A 27,142-nucleotide genomic window follows, 5' to 3' on the forward strand; every position below is an offset into this window, starting at 1 on the left:
TTTATAATTTTATAACTTATTTGTTGACATTGCAGCTTATATGATTATCATGGTAGTTGCCATGCCAATATCGCTAAAAATCAATAATTTAGTTAACATTTTGTTAAAAAAATAATTTAACTCTTTTTTTTGAAATATTAATAGTTAAATTCAGCCAAAACAAGAATATGTGTCAAAATAACAAAAGATGTAAACGGTAATGATAAATTTGACATGATGCCTTATTTTAAAGTTATTTACATCGACACCATGAATGTCGAGTCAAGATAAAATTTTAATTACAAATCCTCTCCAAATTTGTCATTGTTATAGAATTTATTTTTTAACATCTTTAGATATATTAATAAGTAAATATATGATGTTGAAATAAATTTATAAATAATAATCATAATAATATGTGAAAATGATTGGATCACCAACAATAATTTATAAATAATAATGGTAATCATAATTAATATATCAATAAATAAAATTTTATATTAAATATAATAATTATAATGGTAATCATAATTAATATATCAATAAATAAAATTTTATATTAAATATAATAATTACAATTTTAAAGTATGCAGTCTAAGAAAAATATAGATTTTTATTTTTAATTAGGCTAAATTAATAAAATTAAATGGAAAATTGATAAATTACGACCAAATATTATTCTAAAATGTGAGATTATGGGTTTTAATGATACATTTTATGAACCAAATGCATCCGACTTTAATTTTCAAATCAAACAAATGAGTAAAATTTTAAAATTAAAACAAGAGAGACTAAATTTCAATAATTAGAAGAGTAAAAGGACTAGATTCAAATTAAACCAAAAGAACAGTAACTCTCTCAATGTACAATTTGTTGGGGTTAAACTGAAATTTTCTGGGGAAAAAATTTACATGGCCAGCCCTTCCTTGCCGCCTTCCGTTCCTTCGCAAACAGCAGCAGCAGCAGCTCGCTTTGCTCGAATACCTTCATCGGTATCTCTCAAAAGCACCTCTTCTTCATTTAAAATCCCCCATGGCCAACAACAGCAGGGTCAGCTCGAGAACCTGCACTTGGTTTCATTGTCTAAGCAAGGGAAACTCAAAGAGGCTCGTGATTTCCTCAAACAAATGGACGAAGCCGGCGTTCTCGTCAACTCCCATTCCTACGAATCACTTCTTGAAGCCTGCGGCAAAATGGCTTCTTTATCGGACGGCAGATTGATTCACCGGCGTTTGGGGAACCCATCTAGGTACCTCGAGAATTGTGTTTTGAAAATGTATTGTGCCTGTGAGAGCTTTCGGGATGCCGAGAAACTGTTCGATGAAATGCTTGAAAAAGATGTGGCGTCTTGGGGTATACTTATTTCTGGTTACTCACAGAAAGGAAGGTTAAAGGAAGCTTTTCGGTTATGTACTCGAATGGTTGAGTTGGGAATTGGATTGAATTCCACCGTTTTCACCAACCTCTTGAAGAGTCTATCAGATCCTTCTGTGTTGGAGATTGGGGAACAGCTTCATTCTCTCGTTATAAGAACTGGGTTAAGCACCAATGTTTCTGTGATCACAGCAATCTCCAATATGTACGTGAAATGCAGGCAGCTACAAAGGGCTAAGCTCGTTTTCGATCAAATGGTCGAAACTAACGCCGTGGCTTGGACAGGATTGATGATGGGATATACCCGAGCTGGCAAACAGAAAGATGCATTGGCATTGTTTATTAGAATGTTAAAGGAAGGTGTCGAAATGGATCAGTTCGTGTTTTCAATCACTCTCAAAGCGTGTTCCGGGTTGGAGTATCTGAACTTAGGGAGGCAAATCCATGGTTACATTGTTAAACTCGGGTTGGAATCCGATGTTTCCGTGGGAACTCCTGTTGTCGATCTATACATCAAATGCTCGTATTTTGATTCGGCTCGTCGTGCTTTCAAGAGGATATCCGAACCGAATGATGCTTCATGGAGTGCTATAATAACTGGCTATTGCCAAATTGGTGAATTTGAGAAATCATTGCAGATTTTTAGATCATTAAGACTCAAAGATATGGCTATGAATTCATTTATATATACTAGCATAATCCAAGCATGTTCAGCTCTTGCAGATTATAACATGGGAGCTCAAGCTCATGCAGATGCAATAAAAAGGGGTTTAGTTTCATATGTTCATGGAGAGAGTGCAATGATTACTTTCTATTCGAAATGTGGTAGGTTGGATTATGCGAATCAAGCCTTCGAGTCTATAGATGAACCCGATACCGTGGCTTGGACCGCGATAATATGCGGTCATGCTTATCACGGCAATGCTTCTGAAGCCTTAAAACTTTTCAGGAGGATGCAGAGCTCAACCGCAAGGCCGAATGACGTTACGTTCATTGGGGTTTTAACCGCTTGTAGTCATTCTGGTTTGGTTACGGAAGCTAAGCTGTATTTAGAGTCAATGAGCCGTGAATATGGTGTGGATCCGACTATTGATCATTATGATTGTATGGTTGATGCATACGCTCGTGCTGGGTTGCTTCAGGAGGCATATGAATTGGTTAAGAATATGCCCTTTGAACCTGATGCAATGAGCTGGAAATGCTTGTTGGGTGGGTGTTGGATCCACCGGAATCTCGAACTCGGGGAAATTGCAGCCGAAAATCTACTTCAGCTGGACCCTGATGATACTGCGGGTTACATTTTGATGTTTAACCTATATGGTTTGCACGGAAAATGGGACGAAGCAGCTCGTGTACGAAGCGTGATGGGTGTAAGAAAGTTGAAAAAGGAACTTAGTTGTAGCTGGATTACTGTTAAGGGTAAGGTGCATCGGTTCGTAGTGGGCGATAAACACCATCCTCGGACCGATGACATTTACAGAAAGTTGAAAGAATTAAACTGTTCTGTTACGGATGTCGAAAGCATCCATCTAACTGAAGAGGATGTGTCATTTGGTTTGCCCGAACGGAAACAGCTGCTAATGGAGCATAGCGAGAGGCTTGCCATAGCATTTGGGCTCATATCGGTACCAAACAATGTTCCAATCGTCATTTTCAAGAATCTCCGGGCATGTAAACACTGCCACGATTTCGCAAAACATGTATCGGTGGTTACGGGACACCGAATCACCATTAGAGATTCATGCAGGTTCCATCACTTCCACTTGGGGAAATGCTCTTGCGATGATTATTGGTGATTCTTGCAATTACCATTGTTGGTAAAAGTATAATGGAGTCTCATATATTAAGAATTAGATTACATCTTGTCCAAAATACTTAAAAAAATGGTCGATTAGACCTTATACATTAGATCAAAAGGAAATTTGTTTTTCTATTAAAAGCTCATCCATTTATATGTAAAACTGGTGTGGTCAGTAATATATTTATCGTAAATATATAAAAACCAAAATAATTTAATCAAAATTAATAAATCCTGTTAAAATGGTTATTTTATTTAAATTTTAACTCACGACACACAAATTCAAAGAATACCAAATTTCAAAATAATATCAATCACTAAACATTTATTGATGTTTTTCTTAGTATAATTATTAATCAGCATATTGCCAACTTTGAAACTGTGGACTAAAAGTAACCCTATGTAATTCTCTTTAACAATAATTTTATACCATTTAAAAATAATTTTATTATATTTTGGCTTTCCAGCTTTATTTAAATTTTTTATATCCTCTTTTTTCATACTATCTTTTCCTTTTTATTTTTTAATCACCTAATATAATTTATTAATATGGTAATCAAAAGGCTAAAAAGAATTATTATTAATATTATTTCTTTTATATAAATAAAATTTCGATGGGCAAGTGCCATTAACAACAAACATGGGATCCTTTGCTTGGGATACCACCTAAGTTATTATCAAAAGGGTTTCACATACAAATTATTTTATTCCAAAATAAAAATAGAGAGATTAAAATTATAACCCTTTTATATAAAAAAATAGATACGTGTATCCAATTTGCACAACAATACAAAAACAGCAGGACCTAATTAATCTCTAAATTCAGATTTTTGTTCCATATTTAAAATTATTTGAATAAAAAATTAAACCTAAAAAATAAGCTTGCACGAAAAGAAAAAGCGAGGCTATATAAATATAAGGTATATTATTTTTATATTATGTAATTATAGTTTATATTATACAAGCATATATAATATTATAGGGAAAAGAATAAGTCTTTTGAGCCAAATCTTGCATCCGGAATCCAATCAATTTTTACACATTTTAGAACTAAATTGGTGTTCGAATTAGTCAGACTGTTAACTTTTAGTTTGATCGACTTAATTGGCTGGTTTAGTTTAAAGCAAATAAATTATTAAAAATTTCAAAAAATTTAAAACTATAGAATCCGATTTATTCTATTTTTTAATCTGGTTCAATTAATTTTTATCGATTTATAAGCCAACCGACTTTTTGTCGCTTTTTAGACTAATACCCTAATCAATTTCTGGTACAACCAATAGATTCGGTCCAATAAGTCATGAATAATTGAAGAAAATAATTATATTAGTATTTATATTTGATGTAATGAGGATAATCTATAAAAGTAGAAATAGAAAGAAAGTTGGAAGCTTCCTAATATTAACATGTTTTGTTTTTCCATATAGATTCAATGCTCTAAGAATGTAACACTCACATTATTTAAAGGTACTTTTCTTTTTCCAAGTTTCTTGTGGTGCTTGCCTAACATTATTTATTACATTTAAATTTATATGGAAACAGTCAATGGTGACACTTGTTAAATTTTTGTCCATTTTTCTAAACACTAATATTATTATAAGTTTTTATCATATCTGTTCTTTTTTTTATATAATATCTAGAACTATTCATAGTTCCTCTCTAACCCTTAAATAGGAGAATAATGTGCTTCAACGCACTTAAACCCGCGTCCTCGTGCACTGGCAGTAATATCAATGTTAATCGAGTTAAAACTCAAGCGACACTTCTTATATGAATGTTAAAATACATCAATCTCGATAGATGTTATTTGAGTATATAATGTTCATTTTTATGTGGTTTAAGTGTATATTTATATCTAGAATGTAGATAAATACGAGTAAATTGCACCTAAGGTCATTAAATTATTAGTAAGTTTATGTTTTGGTCATTCAATTTTAAAAAATTATAAAATGGTCATTGAACTATTGAAAGTTTTATTTAAATCATTGACCTATTTAAAAGTTTTTATTTAAATCACTTGGATGTTAAGGTTTCTTTTTTTGTTCTTTTTTAAAAAAAGTTTGGCTAGGAGTTCTAAGCAACAATTCAAAGGTCGGTACGGTAGATTAGTACCCATCGACGAGTAGAAGAACATATATTAAATTCAAGTTGATCTGTCTGACGGTCAATGTCAAAGGTCGAAAAAGAAAGTTATTGAGATTTTTGTTTGCAGATTCGTGATGTTCAAATTTGTTTAATGAAAAAAAATGAATTATAGAAGAGAAGGGAAATGAGAGTTTTCTATTGGTGCAAGCAGAGAAGGTCATACAATAGCGGTTTTAATAGTTCAGTGACGAAAATGAAAATTTTCGAATAGTTAAGTGACCATTTAGTAACTTTTTGAAGTTGAGTGACCAAAACGCAAATTTACAAATATTTTTGTAAATTTATCAAAGCCTCACAATGATTGCTATTGTTTTTTTGAACAATCTCATTATAGGTTCTAGTTATATCTATTTTTTTTTACATAATGTCTAGAACTACCTATAGCTCCTCCCCAACTCATAAATAGAAGGATAATACGCTTCAGTGCACTCGAACTATCGTCCTTCTGCATTGACAACAATGCCTATGCCAATCAAATTAAAGTTCAATCGGCCAGAGTGATTGCTATTTAAAATCATGCAAATGTATAATATGGTTAAGAAGCAAAAGAGATAATAAAAAATTGCAGTCAATATGGTTTAGAACTCTATATATATACGGATTATTATTTTTTACATTATTAATGGAGTAAAAAAACTTTTACAATTGTGTATATGATATGGTTTGTTTTTAAAGTGTAATAAAATGATTAAAAGAAATACTCTAACATCATCCTAAACATTGCTTAATTAGTAGTGGACATCTTTTTATTTTGTGTTGTTTTCAATTTCTATTGAACCTATACCTTGCGAGCTAGCACTATGTCCTACACATCACGTGGAACAACACCCTAGACCAACAACATCATGCGAGTTGGAGAATTCTATGAGTCCGAAACTCGCGATGCTCGGGGCATTGCAGCCCATAACCTCTCGTTTACGCACACTATAGGTACTATATCCCTGACACATCACGTACATGACGGCTTAGGAATGACTAGATGACCCTTCGAAGGGCGACGGACAATAGAAACCAAACAACTCGCTTCTCTTTATTACTTACTGCAGCTCTTCACCCATTGAATGGACCGTCATAAATATCCTAAAATCTTCCCTCACCCAACCCCTAAAAGAAGTACAAAACAAAAAGATCACTAAACAAGAAACTGATTTGAACTTTATCTATAAAAATAGTCAGATAAAATTATAGAGATCATCAGTCCATCATACACGAAAACGAAAATTTTCAACCCCCAAAATTTAATACCCTCTCCCTGTTTTTGCTTCCATTAATGACCACCTTTTCTTCTGGCTCCTTTTCACCCCTTCTTTTAATGGTTTCCATTTTTACATCAACCCCACTATGATGGAGAAAGTAAAGCCAAATTGATGTCAACATTATAGCAACCAATTTTCCCCAGAAAATCGTCATTGCCAAACAAATCAAGAACAGAGACATGGCTCTGTTTTTTGAACACGAAAAACCCTTATCGATCCTTTCTTGTTTCGGTTTCGATTCGTTGCAGCCGCTTTGTTGATGTTTCGTCTCTGTTTTCTGTATTGTGTTTGGTGTTAACGGTGAAGAAGAAGAAGATGATGATGATGATGATGATGATGATGATATTGTGGATTGAATTAGCTTTCCAGTCAATACTCTGTTTTTGGATTCATTTTTTCTGTTTCTATCTCGAATCCTGTGAGCCTGTTAATATGAAAAACATAATATTTATGAATAAATTTAATATCCGGAATTATGGAAATCGAGAAATAGTTTAATTGGATCGTTAAATCATTAAGATAAATATCAATAATTCAGCAAAGAAGGCGAAGGCAGAAAAAGTTTTAATTTTTGGAAGGTCAAAAACAATTTTACCATTATATTAACTTATAATTTCATATTTTTCAAAGCACTCAAAAACAATTTTACCATTTAATCCAATAATTTATATGTTATAAATTAATATAATGATTTTAAGGAGAGTATCGAAACAAAAATTTCTACTTTAATCCTTTTAAAATTTTCAAAATTTTAGGTTAGTCCAACAATAAAATATTATTTTATCCCTAAAGTTTAACATTCTGTTTCTGCTTCCACAAAATTAGAAGTTTATAATTTAATTTCTTAAAAGAATTTAAAATTTTATTTCTCTCAAAATTTATGATTTAAAATGAGGTTCTTAAAAAAGAAGAGGGTTATTTAACTATTATTATTCAGTAAATTACAAAATTATCACCCAACTTTTAATATTTTTTATTACCCAATTATGAAAAATTACAAAATAACCTTCCAGCTATTCAAATTTATCTTTTTGGTCACTAATTATCTAACCTAAACATGGAAACACCCAAAATTTAAGATAGTTGAGTGACTAAAATAGAAAAATTGAATAATTAAGTGATATTTTTAACTTTTCGTAGTTGGGTTACAGAAAAAAAGAAAAGAAAATTATAGTTGATGACTACTAATGTAGTTTACCCTACTTTTTATAAAATATAATAATAGGGACTAACATGTCAATTTTGTAAAACAAGAGGTATTAAATTCAGAATTAGACCTCCTCAAACAATGAAAAAAAAAGGAATAAGGAAGAAATAAATGGAAAGAAGCAACGAACCAATACTGTTTCGAAAACAACAGCTTTGATCACTTTGGAAAGCGTTTTCTTTCCCCCACTATGAACAGCGATCGATTTTTCCTCATCCGAAACGGAGGAGTTCGCCGTCGAAGGCTTCGAAAAATCCTCCTTGCTTTGAACGCCGGCGACGCACGTAAAGGCGGGACGGTTAACGACGGCGGCGGCGGGTTTGGATTCGAGGCGCATGAGGTCCATATCGACGACGGGTCTAAAACAAAGCAAAAACTTGTTCCTCGAGAGGTTCTTCATTGTTTCTTGGTTTCTTTTTAATGGAACTCACTTGCTGTGTGTGGATCATTATAATGGGTTTCGGCATGTCTTTAATTGTTTAGGCAGTTTATAAGAGCCGGCTTTGTGCCTTTATTGTGAGTTATTTCCAAGGCTAATTTAAAATTCCCTATCATTGTTATTTGAGTTAATTGCACTAGGGATCTCTAAATTATGACCCTTGTTTCAAATTGGTCATTAAATTTTAAAGCATTTTTATTACATCCCCACACTATTAATGTTATATCAATCAAGCTTTTACGTTATTAAAATTATTAAATGACATGTGAAATCTTATATAATTTTAAAAGTAAACATTAAAAATAAAATAAGATTGAAAGAAAAAGAAAGAAAATAAAATGAAGAGTGAATGATAAAGCTTTTGTAAAAGATTCGAAAACCTCAAAACAAATATTTCAAAATACCCATTTTACGATATTCATTTTTTTTCTTAAAATGTTCATTTTAAATTATGTCATTTAAGATTTGACATGTCATTTAATAGTTAAATTAACGAATTTAGTAATGGAGGACTTAATTGACATAACCTTGATTGTTTAGGTATGTAATTAGAATAATTTGAAGTTCGAGATTGATTTGGAATGAGAGTCATTTTGAGGATATTTGGTGGAATTAACTCTTGTTATTTTATACCCATAGCTATAGTTTGGGTTAACATAATATTTAGTCCCTCAATTTGGTAATTAGATTCACTTTTATATTTATACTCTTTTTTTGTCCACTTTGATACTTGAACTTGGCAATTAAGTCCATTTGCAAATGTAAAAATTTGATGGCATGGCACTTTGAGATTGTGTCATGCCATCAAAATTGGATGGAATCCAAATTCAATGACCAAAATGATCCTAGTTGCCAAGTTTAAGTATAAAAGTGTACAAAAAAACAAGTACCAAAATGAATCTAATTGCAAAGCTCAAGGACTAAAAGTTATATTAACCCTTTTCATTACTCTCACCTAGTTTTAGGATAGATTTTTACTATGCTTTGACTTGTTAGTAAGGATGTAGTACACAGATCATGATGGCTCAGGTTTGAATCTCAACACGCTAAAATATCACACTTATATTTTCTCCTAGACTATTATTCCATGTATGAGTATTGTTCAAATTTATTTTATCTTATATTCAATAAATATTAATATAGAAAGAGAATAAAATAATAAAATTTCTGTTTAATCACCATATTAAAGGTGAGTTTGGATGGGTGGTACGTTTACCTGCGGTTAGTGTAAAAACAGCAGTGGCGGTGAGATTAGATACTGTGGCGATACTGCAGCGTGAGATAAAAAGTAAGCTAAACGCACCGCACTGCACCCAATCGCCCATCCAAACCTACCCTAAGACAACTTGATTGATGGGGCGTTATAAGTACAATATTAGATACATTCAAAGTGAAAAAAGGATTGGGAAGTGATAGTTGGAGTTGGAGAGGGGAAAAGGCATAGATTGTTTGGGTTTTTCTTGATGATATCAACAACAAGAGGTTGCAAATTTTGCAATTATGAGTTTGGTTGGTGGGGTTGAGAATAATAAAACATTGTAATTATCCACTGAGGTTGAGAGCTTCTGAGGTGCTAGCTGAGCAAGAAAGTTTCAAAAAATTCTTCAAATGTATTTAGTTATTATACTATTGAAAAGTATTACATAAGGTCAAATTTTAACATAGGTAACCCTAAATTTTATCATGGGTCGAGTCAGGTCGGGTCAATATAAAATTTTAGGTCTGCTTTTAAGTTTAGGCCCGACTTGAAAAATGAGCCTTAACTTTTGTTCAAGTCTGGTCCTGATAAAAAATGTTAAACTTGAGTTTGGCCTGATTCATTCGTATTAAATTTTTATATAAATACAAATTTTAAAAATATAGTATATCAGATACACTAAAAATATTAAAATAAATGTTTCTCAACAAATTGAAAATGCATTAAAAAAAGTCATCATACTTAAATAACACTAAGATAGTTGCAACTTAGCAAGCAAATGCCTCTAAACTAGTAGCAAAATTTATAATAAAACAAGAGTTATACAATATCCAAATAATAACAACATAATAGTATCAATATAATAACAAAATGACAACAAACAACAGTGGAAAAAAATTTAGGCAAATTCAGGCCGAGCCCAAGCTAAAAAAATCTTACTCGAGGCCCGAGCCATTTAGAAGATGGGCATTATTTTTTGTCCAATTCCAATTTTTGGGTCTATATTTTTACCCAAACCCTCTCACTTTTAGGGTGGGCCTTCGAGCCTGGGCAAGTAGTCCGGCCCATGATCAGGTCCAGTTAACACTTAACATTCATTGTTTAACATAATTATATTTTGAAAGCTTTTTATGATTTAGTAAATGAAATATTTTGTTTGGAGTTAAACTACAAATATAAAATATCCATATAAATTTTTTATACAATAAATGTTAACTTTATTCCGTTTTGGCCTTATTTGATTCTTTTTAATAGTACATGAATTAAATTGATCAATTTAATAGTAAATGGGCTATTTGGTCTAATCTGTATAGTAGAGGGACTTCATAGGTACTTTCACCCATATATATCTCTATTTCTATTTTAATAAAGTCCTTGATTAAGTTGCTTTTACAAAACCTTTTTTTACAAAGTATGTTTTATATTACGAGGGTGTTTTTGTTGTTTTTATTTTATATTTTATAAATTAATAAATAAATTTACACATAATAATATTTAAATTAAAGGTATTATAAATGATAATTTTATTTTTACCAATTCAACCAAATCATTCGTTAACTCTCGTATAAAATTTAATAAATATTTAAAATATAAATATTTATCAAAAATAACCACAAACACTGAAATTTTAAAATTCCCTATTAATAAAATAAGTATATTTGGTTGAGATAAATTCCCAGCTGAATAACCCAATGGGCTTAGTCTAAGCCCAAGTCCCATCTACTTCTATACTTTAGTAAGCTATTATTAGGCTTTGAATTACTTAGCTTAACGCATAATTTGCTACTTGAGTTTAGCGTTTAATGTAATATTTGTATTATTTTTTCAATGTGGTACATGTATTTGATAAAATTTATATATTTTGGTATCTGAATATAATAATATTAAATCTTTTAAGTGTTCAATTGAGTTTTAAAGTTGATTTGATGAAAGTTCATAATTAGATTATTAGCTTTCATCAAACCAACATTAAGATCCAAATTAAATCACATTTATCGGATTGTATTTGAAAAATTAAATGCAAAATTAAACAAATTTACAATTAACAAAAATTACTTTATTAACAAAATCATGAAAAATTCAAACCTAATACTTTCTTCAAATCAATCCTAAAACCACGAATTAAACATTAAAAAGTTAATATACCTTTGGGTTTCAAAATATACATTTTTGTCTAATGCTAGTAATGAATTGAATGAAAAAAACTCACGTACCTCATTAGAAAAAAGCGTCAAACTTGGATATCAAATGATATATTAATCCTAAATACTTTACACTTTTTATAGTTTTGAAATTTTTTTAATTTGTTGACATATTTGGGAAAATTTTATACTTTAAAGCATTTGGGTTTCAACCTAAACTCAACTCGTTTTATACATTTTAATATATTCTTATTTTATTTTTATATATTATATTAGTAGTTACTATTGTGTATAAATTTTTAAATATTATATTATATATTGTTAGGAAAAATATATATATAAAAAGAGAGAGTATGTATTTAGTAATTTTTTTCAAGTAATGTTATTATAATTTTAAAACATATTACTGATAAAAACATTGAAACTTTATATAAAATTTCAAATATATTTTTATTGGGTATTTAGATAAAATGTATTTTTATTTTTAATAATGTTTTTAAATGATATTCAATTTTGTTTTATAATTTTATTAGTATTTATTAAAATTAAAATATAAATATTTTAAAAAATTAAATGACTAATTAAATAATATTTAATATTGTTTTAAAAAGTTTTTTAGCAGTATTTGTTTATTTTTCTAAAATTTTGTATAAAATTTAAAACTTTTTAATAAAATTTTAAACATTGTCATATTTTATTTTTACAATTATGAAATCTTATGAAATCTAATATTTCATTATGATATTTCTTAAACACTATTGAATTATTTAATTAACTAATTTTAATTTTAAAATTTTCTTTATACATACTATATTCTCTTTCATTGTTAACTTTTTAGCATTATTTGAAAAATTTTAAAATTTGTATAATTTAATGATATATCTATAAAATAGTTTTAAATTTTAGGACCCTTTTAAAGGATAAATTATTTTAAAATATTTTTTTAAATTTTATGATATCTATAATTTGATTTTATTACAATAAAACAAATTTAATGGATAATTAAAATTTAAAAAATAGATATAAAAATTGAGAGAGCGCCATTTGTTATAAATTTAGTGTATATAGTTTGTTATATTAAATATATATGATTTATATAACATAAAATTAATATAAAATAATAAAAATTTATTATTAATTTAGTGTATATAGTTTGTAGTCATTGAATTTGAATTTCATCACAACTTAACAACATGATACTCCGAGACTGTGTCACGTCATTAAACTTCTATATTTGTCAACTTCAAGGGCAAAAATAGACATAGCTGTCAAATTCAAATACCAAAGTGGACAAAGAAAATATAGGTACCAAAGTGGACCTGATAATCAAATTCAGGGGCTAAAAGTTAGATTATTCTATTTTTACTAACTATTCCACCCTCTTTCTTTGCTTTTGATAGATAATATGTATTTATTTCACACATTTTTTTAAAGGGATAATATTTGATGCATTGTCGATGCATAGGTTTCATGCACCATCAACGAATAACAACATGAACGTCATCATTAAATAAAACAAAAAACAGCGAAGGACTTATAAATAAATGCTAATTAATAACTTTATTTAAACATAAATAATTATAAATAATTGTCAAAACCTTAAACTCACCCACCTTAGACACTTAAACCCAAGATCCTAAATCTGAGAGTTATTAATATTTATTTATAATACTAACGATTAATGCTTAATTACATTTAAATAAAAATATTATTATTTATTTACAAGTCTTTCATATTTTTGTTTAGTTTAATAATGGCATGTCATATTATTATCCATTGATATTGATGAGACTTATGCACCAACGGTACATAAAATATTATTCATTTTTAAAATAATCAGTATATAATAAGATTCAAAATTCACATTTTATAATTTTCTTAAATAATTCATGTAAAGATTTTATATCAAATGACACACTTATACTAAGTTTTTTTTTTTTTTTGCTTTTATTAAAAACTCTACAAACAAAATTATAATTGATTTAAATAATGAGAGTTAGGTGAGATGGTAAGAGTCTCTCCTACCTTAATCAGTAGTTGAGGGTTCAATTCTCATATTGAGTATGAGGTAGTTTTAAAACTCGTGGCTAGTGTCTATCCCTAATGGGCCTACTAAACGTGAAGAGTTTGTTATCGGGCTCCCTCTAATGGTTACCTTAAACAATATATAATGGATTTATGAAATTATTTTATTTTATTTTATTATTGTTCGCAGTTGTTCTGTCATTCAATGGATTTTGATGGACATGGAAATAAGAATAAAATAAATAAATGTGAACATTAGCCATTTATTGGGCATCCTTTGGCATTTTCTCTTACATGATTGGGGCATGCATTCACTTTGTTGGACTAGTTTTTGTCCCATTGGTAATATTAATTAATTTATTAAAATCCATAGTACAACTTATAATATTTCTTAGGTTTATTTCCATAATTAATTAAATTTTAGTATTAAATTAAAAGAAAAAAGACAAAGGAGCCGACTATTGCATGTTGGTTCTTCTTTTACTTGTCTAAAATATAATAATTTGTTGACTAAATGAAGGTTAAATCATTATTTTACAATTAAATTGATGTTTTATGTGACACGCGAAAATGTGGTAGAAAAATAAATATTTGGACACACAAAATTATAATATTGTTATTAATGTCTATGATAAAAAAAATATTCCATCTTATATTTGTTCATGTTCCTTTCTCGAATGATTAATTTTAAAGAAATATTAAATTTATTTTTATGGAAAAATTAAATCACGAGTTTCAACCTTTACTATACAGAAATTAAAAATTAGTCCTCTACTTTAATTTGTTAGAATTTAATTCTCATATTTTTACGAAAATTAAGAAGTTAATCCAATTGTGAGATATTACTGGACATTATCGTTAAATCATTGACCTAAAATTAATATTTTAATAATTTATATGTATAAATTAGTAAAATTAATTGTTCAAATTCTTGTGTTTACGGACAACTAGTTTAACTTTTCAATTTTCATAAAATACGGGCTAAATTCTCACAAATCAAAATAGAGAGTCTGACTTTTCAATTCTTATAAAGTAAAGAGATAAAATTCATAACTAGACGAACGAAAAATATTTATTTTCAGCAACATGAAAATAGACATGTTAAAGGATTGGATTATTCATTCGATCCGACAAGTTCGATTCAAGAGTGTTATAGAGGCAAGGGGCAAGCAGAGGCCTTCCTCAATGGAAAATTGCTTGTTTAGACCCCTTAAAATAATAAAATTATAAATTAATATATAGTAAATTGCACTTTGACCCTCAAAAATAAATAAAAATTCCCTTTAGTCCCTTAAAAATGATGAAATTATAAATTAATAAATAATAAAATTATGTTTTGATCATCTCTCTTTAAAAGAATTTCTAGATTCGCCTCTGCATGGTAAATTTGCCCTTTTAACTCCTCTAAAATTTATGAAAATATAAATAGGTATAATAATAAAATTATACCTTAACCCTCCTAAAAAATATTATTCAATTTTGGTACATTCTAATCTAATTTAATTCAACTTGAATTACTATTATGATAAAAAAATACTTCGAAAGTATTGATTGGATCATCTTTGAAATTCAACCTGTTTTTAAGCATTAATTTCTTTCTAGAACGTCTTTTGGTTTATCAGTAAAGACGTTGAATTTACTTTCATTAACATCATCAAATGTGGATTATAACACTATAATTAATTAATTAATTGATAAATAAACATATGGATAAAAAAAAAAAGCTGTTATTTGTGATTAACAAACAGCAAACCTCAGCAAAAGTCACTTCCATTGACTGATGCTAAACGTGACAATAAAATTTTATTCAATATTATGAATTTTTATTTTAAAAAGTGTACATAATTACTTAAACTCACATAATTCACTGTTAATGTGTAAGTTTGCACGAGATTAGGGAATTAAATATAATTAACAATATTGTATTGATATTTTCATGAAGGATTTATACGTGCTGACAGGGAGAGGACATGTGGGGACGTTGGCCTCTCGAAAAGGGTAAAATTGCAGTATAATCCTTTAAAAATCTGTGATGTATTATAAGTTAATACAATGATAAAATCGTACTTTAACTCTTAAAAACTATTTGATTTAATTCTAACTTCTTTAAAGTAACTTCGAGGTTCCATCCTGTTGATAGTGTATAATTTTATGCATGGTCATTAAGACGCCCTCCAAAGTTTTGAAATTTTTAATTAGGTGTTTTAAATTTTTTGAAAGTTTTCGTTTAAACTTGAATTTTTTTTTTTAAAAAAATTCAATTAGACACTTCAATATTTTTACTAATTTTCATTCAACCTCCAAAAATTTTGAACAACCAAAATTTTTGAAAATTCTAATTAAAATCCTCAGTTTTGTTTTTAAATTTTAGTTCGGTCCCTCCAAAACTGAATGCCACATCGATGTAGTTGGTGGCAGGGACAAGGGCATAGATAAGGAGGGCAAGCAGTGGCCTTGGCACACCCAAAAATAGTAAATATATCTTTTAGTTTCTTTAAAATTTATGAAATTACGAATTAATATAATTATAAAATTGCATTTTGACCTCCAAAAATTTATGATACTTCTCTGCCTCCTAAAGTAAAATTCTAGCTTTGCCTTCGAGTAGGAGAAATTATTTTATAGACCCTTTTTACCACATCATCTCTGGTCCCGTCCAATTAAGAGAAGACGCGTCAATTTTGATTTGGAAGTTTAATCCAGATATGCATATGATGTGGAAAAAGAAGAAGATAATTATCCTCTTCTAATTGGACGGGATTATAGATGATATAGTGAAAAATTTTCATAAAATAATTTTAAAGATGAGCTTAAGACACTAAATGCCAAAACCCTAAAATTAAAATTACATAAACTTGGATTTTAATAATATACAATCATTTGATTAATGGATAAAGCATAAATTGATTCTGATTTTTATAAATAATTTTAGTGTATTACAGATGAGAATATTTTAAAAAAAAACAACAGAATAATAATAAATAAAAGAAACTGAAAACAATAATCGCAATATTTTAAATAATACACGTAAAACGTGTCGCTCTCTTTGGTCTAAAAGGGCACATGCATGGCTAAAGACTAAAGAGTACATAAATAGCTTTGATCGCAAGGAAGCTGAACCAGAGAGGGAGTCGACGGTGGGTGAGTGAGTGACTCAGTGAGTTGAAGGAAAACATGGTAAAGAAACCTTGCTGTGATAAGAGCGGGCTGAGGCAAGGAACCTGGACGGCGGAGGAAGATAGAAAGCTAACAGCTTATGTTACCAGATATGGCTGCTGGAATTGGCGTCAACTCCCCAAGTTTGCAGGTAAAAAACACAACATTCTATAGAAACCCTAAAACACCTCAAATTTTTTTATATAAAAACGATAATGATTGATCGAAACAGGAAGGGGGTTAGGACTAAATTATAAAATTTTGAGAGGGTCAAAATGTGATTTTACCCAACTTACAGCTTTATAATTTATGGAGGGATTAAACTTATACTTCTGTCGTTTTTGGAGGGTAAAAAAATGATATTTTATGTAACTTACATAGAGGGACTGGATTAATATTCCACTGTTTTACAAAGGGATTAAGAATTGAATTATAATTTTTTAGGAGTTAAAATGCAAATTTATCTTTGCACTAGGAATTCATCATCTCTCTAGGGACTAGCTAGAGGAGCATTTCTTTAGATTGAAATGGTTATAAGCTAATTGTTCAAGGCATTTATTTCGGGTTAATTGCTTCCTACATCCTCAAACTATGACTCGTATTTTAGAATGGTTTTCAAACTGTAAAATATTCTAATTGAGTCCACAAAGTATCAATATCATATTGATTAGATCCTTGTCAACTTAAATTTGACGTGGAGCATATTTATGAAGCGTGGGTCAAATTGTAAACTCGTGTGTACCTACTTTATACACATATTGGATATGACGTGTTAAAAAAAGAGATCTAATTGATCTAAGCTATCTATGGAGCAGGTACATACGTACCACAATTTAATCCAAGTACTTTAAATATGCTTCATATCAAATTTGAATTGACATTTAACGTCTAAATAGATAGGTAGGCTAATAAAAAGCCTTGATTGATAGGATACTAATATTTTGAGGACTCAATTTGAACATTTTAAAGTTTAGGGATATCTAGTGGAATTATCTCCTTTTCAAGATGTCTGCATGCATGGATAGATGGTACTGTTTCAGGTCTGGCGAGGTGCGGGAAGAGTTGCAGGCTTCGATGGATGAATTATTTAAGGCCAAACCTCAAGAGGGGGAACTTCACCAAGGAAGAAGATGAGACTATCATCACTTTACACGAATCTCTGGGAAACAGGTAATACAATTATTAAGTTCGAAATATTTAAGAATAACAACAACAAACCATTACAATGAATTTTCATAAAAGAAAATTATATTTTTTTTGTTAAAGTGGCCCCTAAGCTATTATTTTGTTTCATTTTACCCCAAAAAATATGGTTTAATAACAAAATTAATTGTTTAAGAACATTTAAAAAAAAACCTTTAAAAACCAATCTAGAATTAAAGGTGAGTTTAGACTATAGTTTAAATCCTTCTTAAAAACTATAATAATATAACGTTCATGAAATATAGGTCCGAAAAATAGATTTGTACAAAAAAATAAGGTCCGTTTTCTTAACAGGTAGGGCCTGCCCGAATTTTACAAAAAAAAAAAAAAAGTAGTTGTTTTTTTAATGTTTTGTCACTATTTTTTCATTGTTTTGCTATCATTTAATAATTATATTGTTATTATATTGTTGTTATTTCTTGAATATTGTATAACTCTTGTTTTATTAATAATTTTGCTCCTATTTTAGAGGTATTTGCTTGCTAAGTTGCACTTATTTTAGTGCTATTTAATTTTTTTCCATTTGGTGGGAAAAAGTTATTTTATTTTAATGTTTTTAGTGTATTTTATGTATTATATTTTTAAATATATTTTTATATAAAAATAATAGAAAATTTTTAATGCGGACTGGGTCGGATTTTTAGTATTTTTATCTAGATCGGGCTTGGATAAAATTTTAGGCCCATTTTTCGAGCCGGGATAGCCCGAACCTAGAAAATGGGCCTAAATTTATTACTTGACTCGGCCCTACTCATGAACAACTCTAGTTTAGAATATGGTTTAAAGCATTTTTAAAAACGATAATCATGTAACATTCATGAAATATATATACCCTAAAACACAAAGATAAATTTAACTTATTACCTTTTTAAAAAATATATAAATTAATGATTTTTATACAATTCCAATTACTATTATAATTCCTTCAATTTATAAATCGATGAATAAACGTGTTTAAGTGCGCTCAAATTCACGTTCTCTTATAAGTTACAACAATAACATGTCAACTTTATAAATGATGGTTAAATTTGTAAGTAATAATAAATAAAAAAATTAATGATAGAGATCTTAACTCCTCAAGCAATTCTAATAATGTAATTTTAAGTCCAAAATTTGGTAACTAAGTTTATTTATATAGTTTATTTATGTATATACTTTTGGTCCACCTTAGTGTATGAACTTATCCGTTTTTTCTAATTTAACACTAGAACTTCTATAAAATTGTGATGATACTACGACTCTGTTTAAAGTTGTACCATGTTATCACTTGAAGTTTTAAATTAATTATTTTAAGTTTCAGGCACTAACATGCATGATGGTAAAAGTATCATAGAGGCCCATGTATTAGGAGTCAGATTATATTTTACCTCCTCTACTAAAAAAATGGTCAAATTAGTTCTTCTATGTTAGATCAAAGAGCAAATTGGTCATCTGTTAAAAATGCATCCATTTTTACTGTTAAAAATCGGTCATTGTATGTCAACATGAGGTATACATGGCATGCCACACATATTTGTTTAGTTGTTTTGTCAGTCACACCAATTTTTAACAATAGAATGGATGAAAATTTTAACAAAATGACCAATTTACTGTTTGATCTAATGTACAAAGACTAATTTGTCTATTTTTTTAGTATAGGAGGCAAAATACAATCTGATTCTTAATACAGGGCCTTCATGGTAATTTTACCTATGAATTACATTATTATTTTCACAATATGCAGGTGGTCAGCCATTGCTGCCATGTTACCAGGAAGAACAGACAATGAAATAAAGAATCATTGGCACACAAATCTCAAGAAGCACGCTAAACATAAGCCATCAACCACGAAATTACACGACAAATACACCAACAATCAAAACCTAAACGATGATCATCTTCAAATAAACCCCATAATTCCGCCATTGATCCTCGAAAGCTCACCACCACCACCATTATCAACCAATACCCAAAGCTCCTTCACCACTACAGATAACTCAGTTGAATCGACCAAAGCTGACTCTGTTTCTGATTTTTGGTCCGAACCATTTCTGTTAGACATTTTGTCGGACGATTTGCCGACGATGGGTGCATCCGCAGGCTTTGAATTTGATCTTCTTGATGGAGAAATCTTATCACCCTTCGGTTTCTACGATCATCTTGAACCCTTCAGCTTCTAATATCAAGTATCGTATATGGGGATTTAATATGGTCAAATTATAGTTTTAATCCCTTCACTATGTTTAAATTTTGTTAAGTGGAGGTTGACTTTTTCTTAAGAGATCTTCAAAGTGTCTTTCGTTCAAAACCAACAAATCCATCAACGGGTCGGTATTATCCCCGAGTTAAGATTTTGTCTATTGACTCCATCAAGAGCCCGAGCTGAAGGTTTGATTTGTTCCATGCATCACACACAGCCACCTACCAAGGGGGCTTGCGGGTCGTGCGCTTGATAGGGTTTGAACCCTTGCCCTTTATATGCAATCTAAGGGCATTTATACTACCAAGTGCAGGTGCAGGTGCAGATGCATGGCCCAAGTGCTCTTGATTCGAGAATCCCACCTCCATCTTGTGCTATCAACGGAGTCTGGAGACAAAACCCCGGCCCGACTCGAGGACAATTCTAACTTGTTGATTGGTTCATCAACTTCAGATGAACAAGACCTTGAAAACTTCTTCGAAAGGAGCCGGTCTCCTCTCAACAAATTTATAATCTAGTCCCTATATTTTAATTTAACATAATTTAGTTATTTATTTTTATAATGTCATTAGTTAATTCAAATAGTTAGTAGCATTAACCATTCTGGTTATTGTCTATGATTTTTCTTAAAAACATCATTTCCAACACAAAATATTCATGTGATCAACATGATAGGTTGGAAAACTTGTTTTTGAGATTAACTAATGACATTATAAAGGTAAAAGACTAAATTCTATCAGTTATTAAATTATAGGGCTAAGTTTTAAATTTGAGCATAGTAGAGGGTATAAATTAAAATTTGACCATTTAGTTTATAGCTCGTGAATTTATATGTACGTCAATACGTCATAAACTACTTTTAAGATTATTCCTAAAGAAATTATAATGTGATATGATGAAGAATCATATCTGAGACTTGGATTTATATAATGGTTTATTAATAAATAAAGGTAAATAGTTGAGTATAAAAAATTATTATAAGCTACAAAATAGAAGCAGGATTGTTCAATATTTCGAATTAAAAGGATCTCTTTTCTAAAGATTCCATTGAGTATAGGACAAAATCAATTAATTTATATGTATATAAAATTCCATAATATAAAAATAACAATTTTGATCCAATAACCATTAGATTTTAATGGGTCTGTATTGTTATTTTTAATAAAATTATAATTTTTTTATAAATTTTATGATTTTAAATAATTTTAAATTTTAAAAAGCTTAAATGATTTTTGAATTTATTACTAAGGACTTTTTGACCCTTTAGCTTTACTAGTTTCAAAAGTTCTAGTTTAGTAGGTCATATTGAATAATATGTTAAGGTTGAAGGTTAAATTTGTCATCATACTTTATATATAAACACTAAATTTTATCGAGGGACTGTTTTGCTCGCCCATCTATTGTACAGGGGCTAATTTACCTATTTTTAATAGAGAAACTAAAACGTAATTCAAGGTATAAGACCAAGAGTTTTTGTGATACTTTTACAGATAATAGTACTACTAGATCTAAAAATTTTCTTTAATTTCCATCTGATTCTAGTACCCTTCACATAGAATTATTTGTAGGCTGAGTTTCAATAAGGTTTTTTGTCTTGAGTTGGCTGATTTTAAATTAAATAATATTTTTTAAATAAATTTAATTATAAAAATATTAACATAAAATATATTTTAATTTTTAAAATAGTGAAATAGATTTTTGGATAGATCGAGGCAAAAATATTTTTAAACTCAATTTCTTTTCAAAACTTAGCCGTGATTCAACCCGACCTATAAATAGATCTAACTCTACCTCTAAAAGTTTTATTTACTAATTTTAATACAAGGTTACGTATTACCCTTCGAAATTCAAAAGTCTAAAAAAAAAAGAATTTGCCATCAAATTAGCGTGTTTATATATATAAAAGAGTAGTTATAATCAATTCTGCTTTAACTTTGTTGGCATCGTTACTATTACAACAGTCAGGGGATGATGGTTTAAGGGCGCTCAAGTATGTATTTTTCATTTAAGGGTTGAAAAGAGATTCCGAGTAAAAATAAGCTATATATATAAAACCATTCATATTATTTGTATTGTGCTTATGTTATTTTTTATCTTATAATTGTTTTCAATGCATTGTATATATATATATATATATATTAAATTTTAACACATTAATAATTTATTTTATATAAAATTAGACCATTTTATTGCTTTTATATTGTGTTTTTATTTTATTTTTGTATGGCTGTTAAAGTGATTTTTAAATATATATTTAAATTTATCACTATGTCTTGAAGGGAGAAATATCATGCAAATTCCTCCTCAATGACTAAACAACATATTATACCTTTTCTTAAACTATATTCTAGAATATAGAGAGAACCTTTTAGTTTTTAAAATAGATATAGTCAGCCAAGCTCACCTTCTAGAAGTTTTTAAAATAGATACTAACAGTGGTGAAGCTGGAAAATCATTTGAGACGAAATTAAATTGTATATTTTTATGATATTAAAAATATAATTTTATCATTTTAATAATTTATATCTTTGTAAAATTTTTAAAAAATTAAATTAAATTTTTATGATAGTACACGAGAGATCTTCTAGAGAGATTCGAAATGAGCAACTCAAAATCCAATGGTTCCAGGTAGTAAATTAAGCAAAGATGAAGATGGAAAAGGAGTTGACAAGACACTCTACAAGCAAATGGTCAAAAGTCTAATGTACGCAACTGCCACATGACCGGACATTATGTACAGTGTAAGTCAAGTGAGTCGTTTTATGGAAAATCCAAAAGAGATTCATTTGCAGCAGTAAAACGAATCATACGCTATCTCAAAGGAACTTGTGAATTTGGATTGTTCTATCAGAAAAATGGAGGGAATGATCTAATAGATTATACAGATAGTGATTATGCTAATGACGTTGAAGACAGAAAAAGTACATCAGGCTATGTATTCATGTTGAGTGAGGCTACTATCTCATGGAGTTCGAAGAAGCAACCAGTGGTGAGTCTATCAACAACTGAAGCGGAATTTATAGTAGCAGCAGCAAGCTCATGTCAAGCTGTATGGCTCAAACGAATACTTGAGGCAGTGGGAAGAAATCAAACAAGTCCTACGGTAATATATTGTGACAATAGTTCTGCCATAAAGTTGTCAAAGAATCCAATTATGCATGGGAGAAGTAAACACATCGATGTACGATTTCATTTTCTAAGAGATCTTACAAGGAATGAAACAATTGTGCTGCAACACTGTAATTCTCAAGAACAAGAACAACATTTTTAACGTGGTATTTATATATTTTTTTATTTATATTTGCATTCGATAAAAGTTATACATTAATTGTTTAAATTTTTCGTGTTTAATTCGGATTTTAAAATTGGATTGATGAAAATTCAATTAGCAAATGATATTAGCTATTGATTTTCATAAAATAAACTATAAAATCCGAATCAAATCACATCCATCGCACTATATTTGACAAATTAAATATAAAACTAAACAAATTCATAATTAACATTAAATTTATTCTATCAACAAAATTATAAAAAATACAAACCTAATAATACCAGTAATTAACTTTCATAAAATCAATCTTAAAATCCACATTAAATACTAAAAATTAACATCATTATACCTTATATTTATCTACCTATATATTATCATATTATGTCTCAAAATTATCTTATGTTCATTTATTATTTTATCACCGCTTCAATGAAATCATCTTTATCCTAGTTTGAAACGTTTTAAGTTCATGGTTTGGTCAAAAGAGGAAAATGGAATTAATACACCAAAACGCAATCAATTCGTGAATGGTTGTTTTTTATTGTGTATTTTATTAGAATTAAAATATAAATTCGTTAAATTTAATAATTTTTAAAAAATTAAATTAAAATTTTATCAATTATAAAAGTTAAAAATGTAATTTTATCACGTGTTATGTTAAAATTTTAAAGGGCTTAATTTGCCATTTGGGAAGAGGAGGCCCTAGGTACGAGTCTCATTATTTGCAATTGTCAATTTTGCTTCTCTAGTTTTACCATTCATAGTTGTTATGTGCCAATTTTATCTGATTATATTTTGATTCTTGGTCTTTCTCATGTTCATTTTATTTTTCATGAAGATTAAATTTTTTGAGATTCGTAGCTGCTTCTCGCAATAATGTTATCTCTAAAATTTGATTCTCGATTTGAAAGTGCACGTAACGCTTACTCTATAATTATTCAAACATATCCATACTTGTATCTGTATTATATTTTTACCCACAAAGATTATATTTGTTTAAGCACTCGTAAATATAGTCAAATATATATTATTGTTAGATATAGTTAAATAAATATATTATTATCGAATATTATGTTTTCTACATTTAAATTTTAGTTTTTTATTTTTAATTTAAGAAATTTAATTATTTATATTTCAGATTTAAAAACGAAAATTTAAAATTCTTTATTCATTGCACCTTGTTAATCACATTTCCAAAATCTAAAGCACGTCCACACTAGCTACGGTGGGGGGGGGGGAGGCAATCAAACAGTCTTCAGCAATGCATCAGCTCCTTCCTTGATCAACTTCCACGCGGCAACCACGTGGTTGTCAGCCGTCAATGTGGCGCCCACAGCAAATCTCAGGACATATATTCCACCTACTTTCGTATGAGTCATATAAACCCGACCCGTCGAATTGACCCAATCCAACAACTTCCGGTTCAACAGTTCGGTGTAATCCGACCCGAAAGTTTCATCCGGGTTCAATCGGAAACACACCAGCCCGAACTCTCTTGGCACCACAATCTCGAACCTCGGGTCGGATCTTACAAACTCCTCGAATATCTTGGCCATCCCTACGTCGGACCGGATGTGACCTTGTAAGTTGACGACACCGTAGGTTCGAAAAATGAGCCATAATCTTAATGACTTGAACCGCCGGCCGGTACCGACTTGCCAGTCCTTGAAATCGACGACGGAATCCGATTCGCTTTGTTTGTTCCTCAAGTATTCCGGGTTGGTGCTTAGAGCTTTGACGAGTGCGGTGGGGTTTTTGACCCACAAGCAGCAACAATCTAAGCCACTGAGTAGCCACTTGTGGGGACTCAAACTCAACGAGTCAACTCGTTCTACCCCATTTAGGTGATGGCGGAACTCGGGGCATATACATGCACTTCCGGCGTAAGCAGCATCTACGTGAACCCACATGCCATGTTCCTTCGCCACACCAGCGAGCAGTTCGATCGGATCAACAGCCGTGGTGGAAGTGGTCCCTAGGGTGACACAAAGATAAAGTGGGACCAACCCATCCGCCATGTCTGCTTCGACGGCGGCCTTAAGCTGAACGGGAGATAAAGAGAAACCAGCGTCGATCGTCGTCGGAATCAACCTTATGTTCCGAGGAGAAATGCCGACCATCTTACAAGCTTTAGCAAATGTGGAATGAGTTTGGTCGGAAGCATAAACGACAAGCTTGTTCAAGTTGCCGGAGCCGTAGACGTCAAGAGCTTTGTCCCTCGCCGCTATTAGCGTAACGAGAATAGCTTCACTGGTGGTGTTCTGGATAACGCCACCGCCAGTACCTTGAAACATGAACGACTTGGGTAGCTTCAGCATGTCAGCCAGCCAATCGATGACTACCATTTCCAACTCAGTCGCCGCCGGCGAGGCAATCCAGTTGAAACCAACAGAGTTAAAGCAAGTACAAAGCATTTCACCAAGGAAACCAGCAGTGCTAACAGTTGAAGGAAAAAAAGCAAAGAAATTAGGGCTTAACCAATGCGTCATCCCTGGGATTATCTGGTTTTTAACGTCTTCAAGGATCGTTTCAAGGGATTCAGGCAGAGACGGTGCTTTTTGCGGCAAGCTAGCCCGGAGATAGCCTGGTTGTACCTGGCTTAAAACTGGGTAGCTCTCGATATTTTGATAATAATCAGCAATGAAATCCACCATTTCATGAGCTTGTTTTCTAAACTCTCGAGGGTTTAAGGGATTGAAATGGGGTGTGTTGGGCAAGTTAGATTCAATCCTACCCATAATAATATTTAGTAATAATAACTCTAAAAATCCAGAAAGAAAGAGATACTGAGATAGTGATATAGGGATTATAGTTTAAGGTTATTCTACTCTTTGGCGGTCTCCTTCCGTGCTTTAAACGGATGCTCCCCTTTATAGTAAAAGTCAGCCACTATATTGATTTAATGTAGAGGTAGTTGATGAGTGGTCAATTTTAAATGTGAAGAAAACGCGGGGAAAAGAGTCCAATTCTGTGTTATTAGAGGCAATCTTTTCCGAACCAAATCCACCGACCCGACCGGATGAATCAGATATTTTACGCATTTAATAATTTATTAAATTTTTAATTACAGTAATTAATTTTATAATCATATTTTTATTTAAATGATTGAATATAACTGTGATTATAAATATCACCATTTGTTTTCCTATATTTTATAGTAATAATCCTATTTTAAAACTTATATTAAATTTATAATTATCATAACTTCTATTTTACTTTATTTCTTTTAAATGTGAATTAGTTCAAAAATTCTCAAAACTCATGCTTTTATATATACTAACTTCCAACCAATAAGTAGTTGAGGGCAGCGGTAATACACATTGTACTCTCAAGGGAATGACTTAGGTTCGAGCTTTGAAGATGATATTGTTAAGAGGGACAACTACAAATCCCAAACATAGATTGTAAAATAGATATGAATAATATCAAAAAAAAATACTTCTAATGTCATATGCGATGCATGTAATTTTACGCATTTAATATTTAATTAATTTTTATTATTTAAATATAATTAAAATATATTAACTTATCATTCGAATATTATAATAGAAAATTTTCTAATCATAATTAACATACAATATAATTTTACTTTATGTAATTAATGCAAAATAACATAACATTTATTAATTAGCTCTAATATATTAATCAAGTGAAAATTAAGATGCTTAGAAATCTATAATAATTTTAATTTACATCAATAAAATTAACACATTGTTTAGATCAAAAATTTTACTAATAATTTTAATTTAATCTATAATTATCATAACT

The 27,142-nt window shown here is 30.0% G+C and overlaps 4 protein-coding genes across 5 annotated transcripts; 2 read left to right on the forward strand and 2 right to left on the reverse strand.

The window, feature by feature from the left end:
• Positions 1-871: 871 nt before the first annotated feature.
• LOC105773991 (pentatricopeptide repeat-containing protein At5g13270, chloroplastic) lies at positions 872-3,277 on the forward strand. The gene has a single exon (XM_012596270.2). It carries the CDS (start codon positions 891-893, stop codon positions 3,147-3,149), a length of 2,259 nt encoding a protein of 752 aa, XP_012451724.1. The 5' UTR covers positions 872-890; the 3' UTR covers positions 3,150-3,277.
• A 3,152-nt stretch (positions 3,278-6,429) lies between these two features.
• On the reverse strand, positions 6,430-8,252 carry LOC105773997 (uncharacterized). The gene is made up of 2 exons (XM_012596281.2): positions 7,890-8,252; positions 6,430-6,976 (listed from the first exon to the last, which is right to left on the reverse strand). Exons 1-2 carry the CDS (start codon positions 8,157-8,159, stop codon positions 6,521-6,523), a joined length of 726 nt encoding a protein of 241 aa, XP_012451735.1. The 5' UTR covers positions 8,160-8,252; the 3' UTR covers positions 6,430-6,520.
• Positions 8,253-16,665: 8,413 nt separating this feature from the next.
• LOC105774006 (transcription factor MYB30) lies at positions 16,666-20,848 on the forward strand. Of its 2 annotated transcripts, none has more exons than XM_052627330.1 (3): positions 16,666-16,869; positions 17,744-17,888; positions 19,645-20,848. In XM_052627330.1, exons 1-3 carry the CDS (start codon positions 16,737-16,739, stop codon positions 20,078-20,080), a joined length of 714 nt encoding a protein of 237 aa, XP_052483290.1. In that variant the 5' UTR covers positions 16,666-16,736; the 3' UTR covers positions 20,081-20,848. The 2 variants fall into 2 exon arrangements, with proteins under 2 accessions (XP_052483290.1, XP_012451743.1); XM_012596289.2 differs by having other exon boundaries at positions 17,759-17,888.
• Positions 20,849-24,513: 3,665 nt separating this feature from the next.
• Positions 24,514-26,234, reverse strand: LOC105774012 (tryptophan decarboxylase TDC2). The gene has a single exon (XM_012596303.2). The coding sequence runs from the start codon at positions 26,110-26,112 to the stop codon at positions 24,619-24,621; it is 1,494 nt and encodes a 497-aa protein (XP_012451757.1). The 5' UTR covers positions 26,113-26,234; the 3' UTR covers positions 24,514-24,618.
• Between the last annotated feature and the right edge of the window lie 908 nt (positions 26,235-27,142).

The sequence above is a fragment of the Gossypium raimondii genome, chromosome 1, assembly GCF_025698545.1.
Source record: "Gossypium raimondii isolate GPD5lz chromosome 1, ASM2569854v1, whole genome shotgun sequence".
NCBI lineage: Eukaryota > Viridiplantae > Streptophyta > Magnoliopsida > Malvales > Malvaceae > Gossypium > Gossypium raimondii.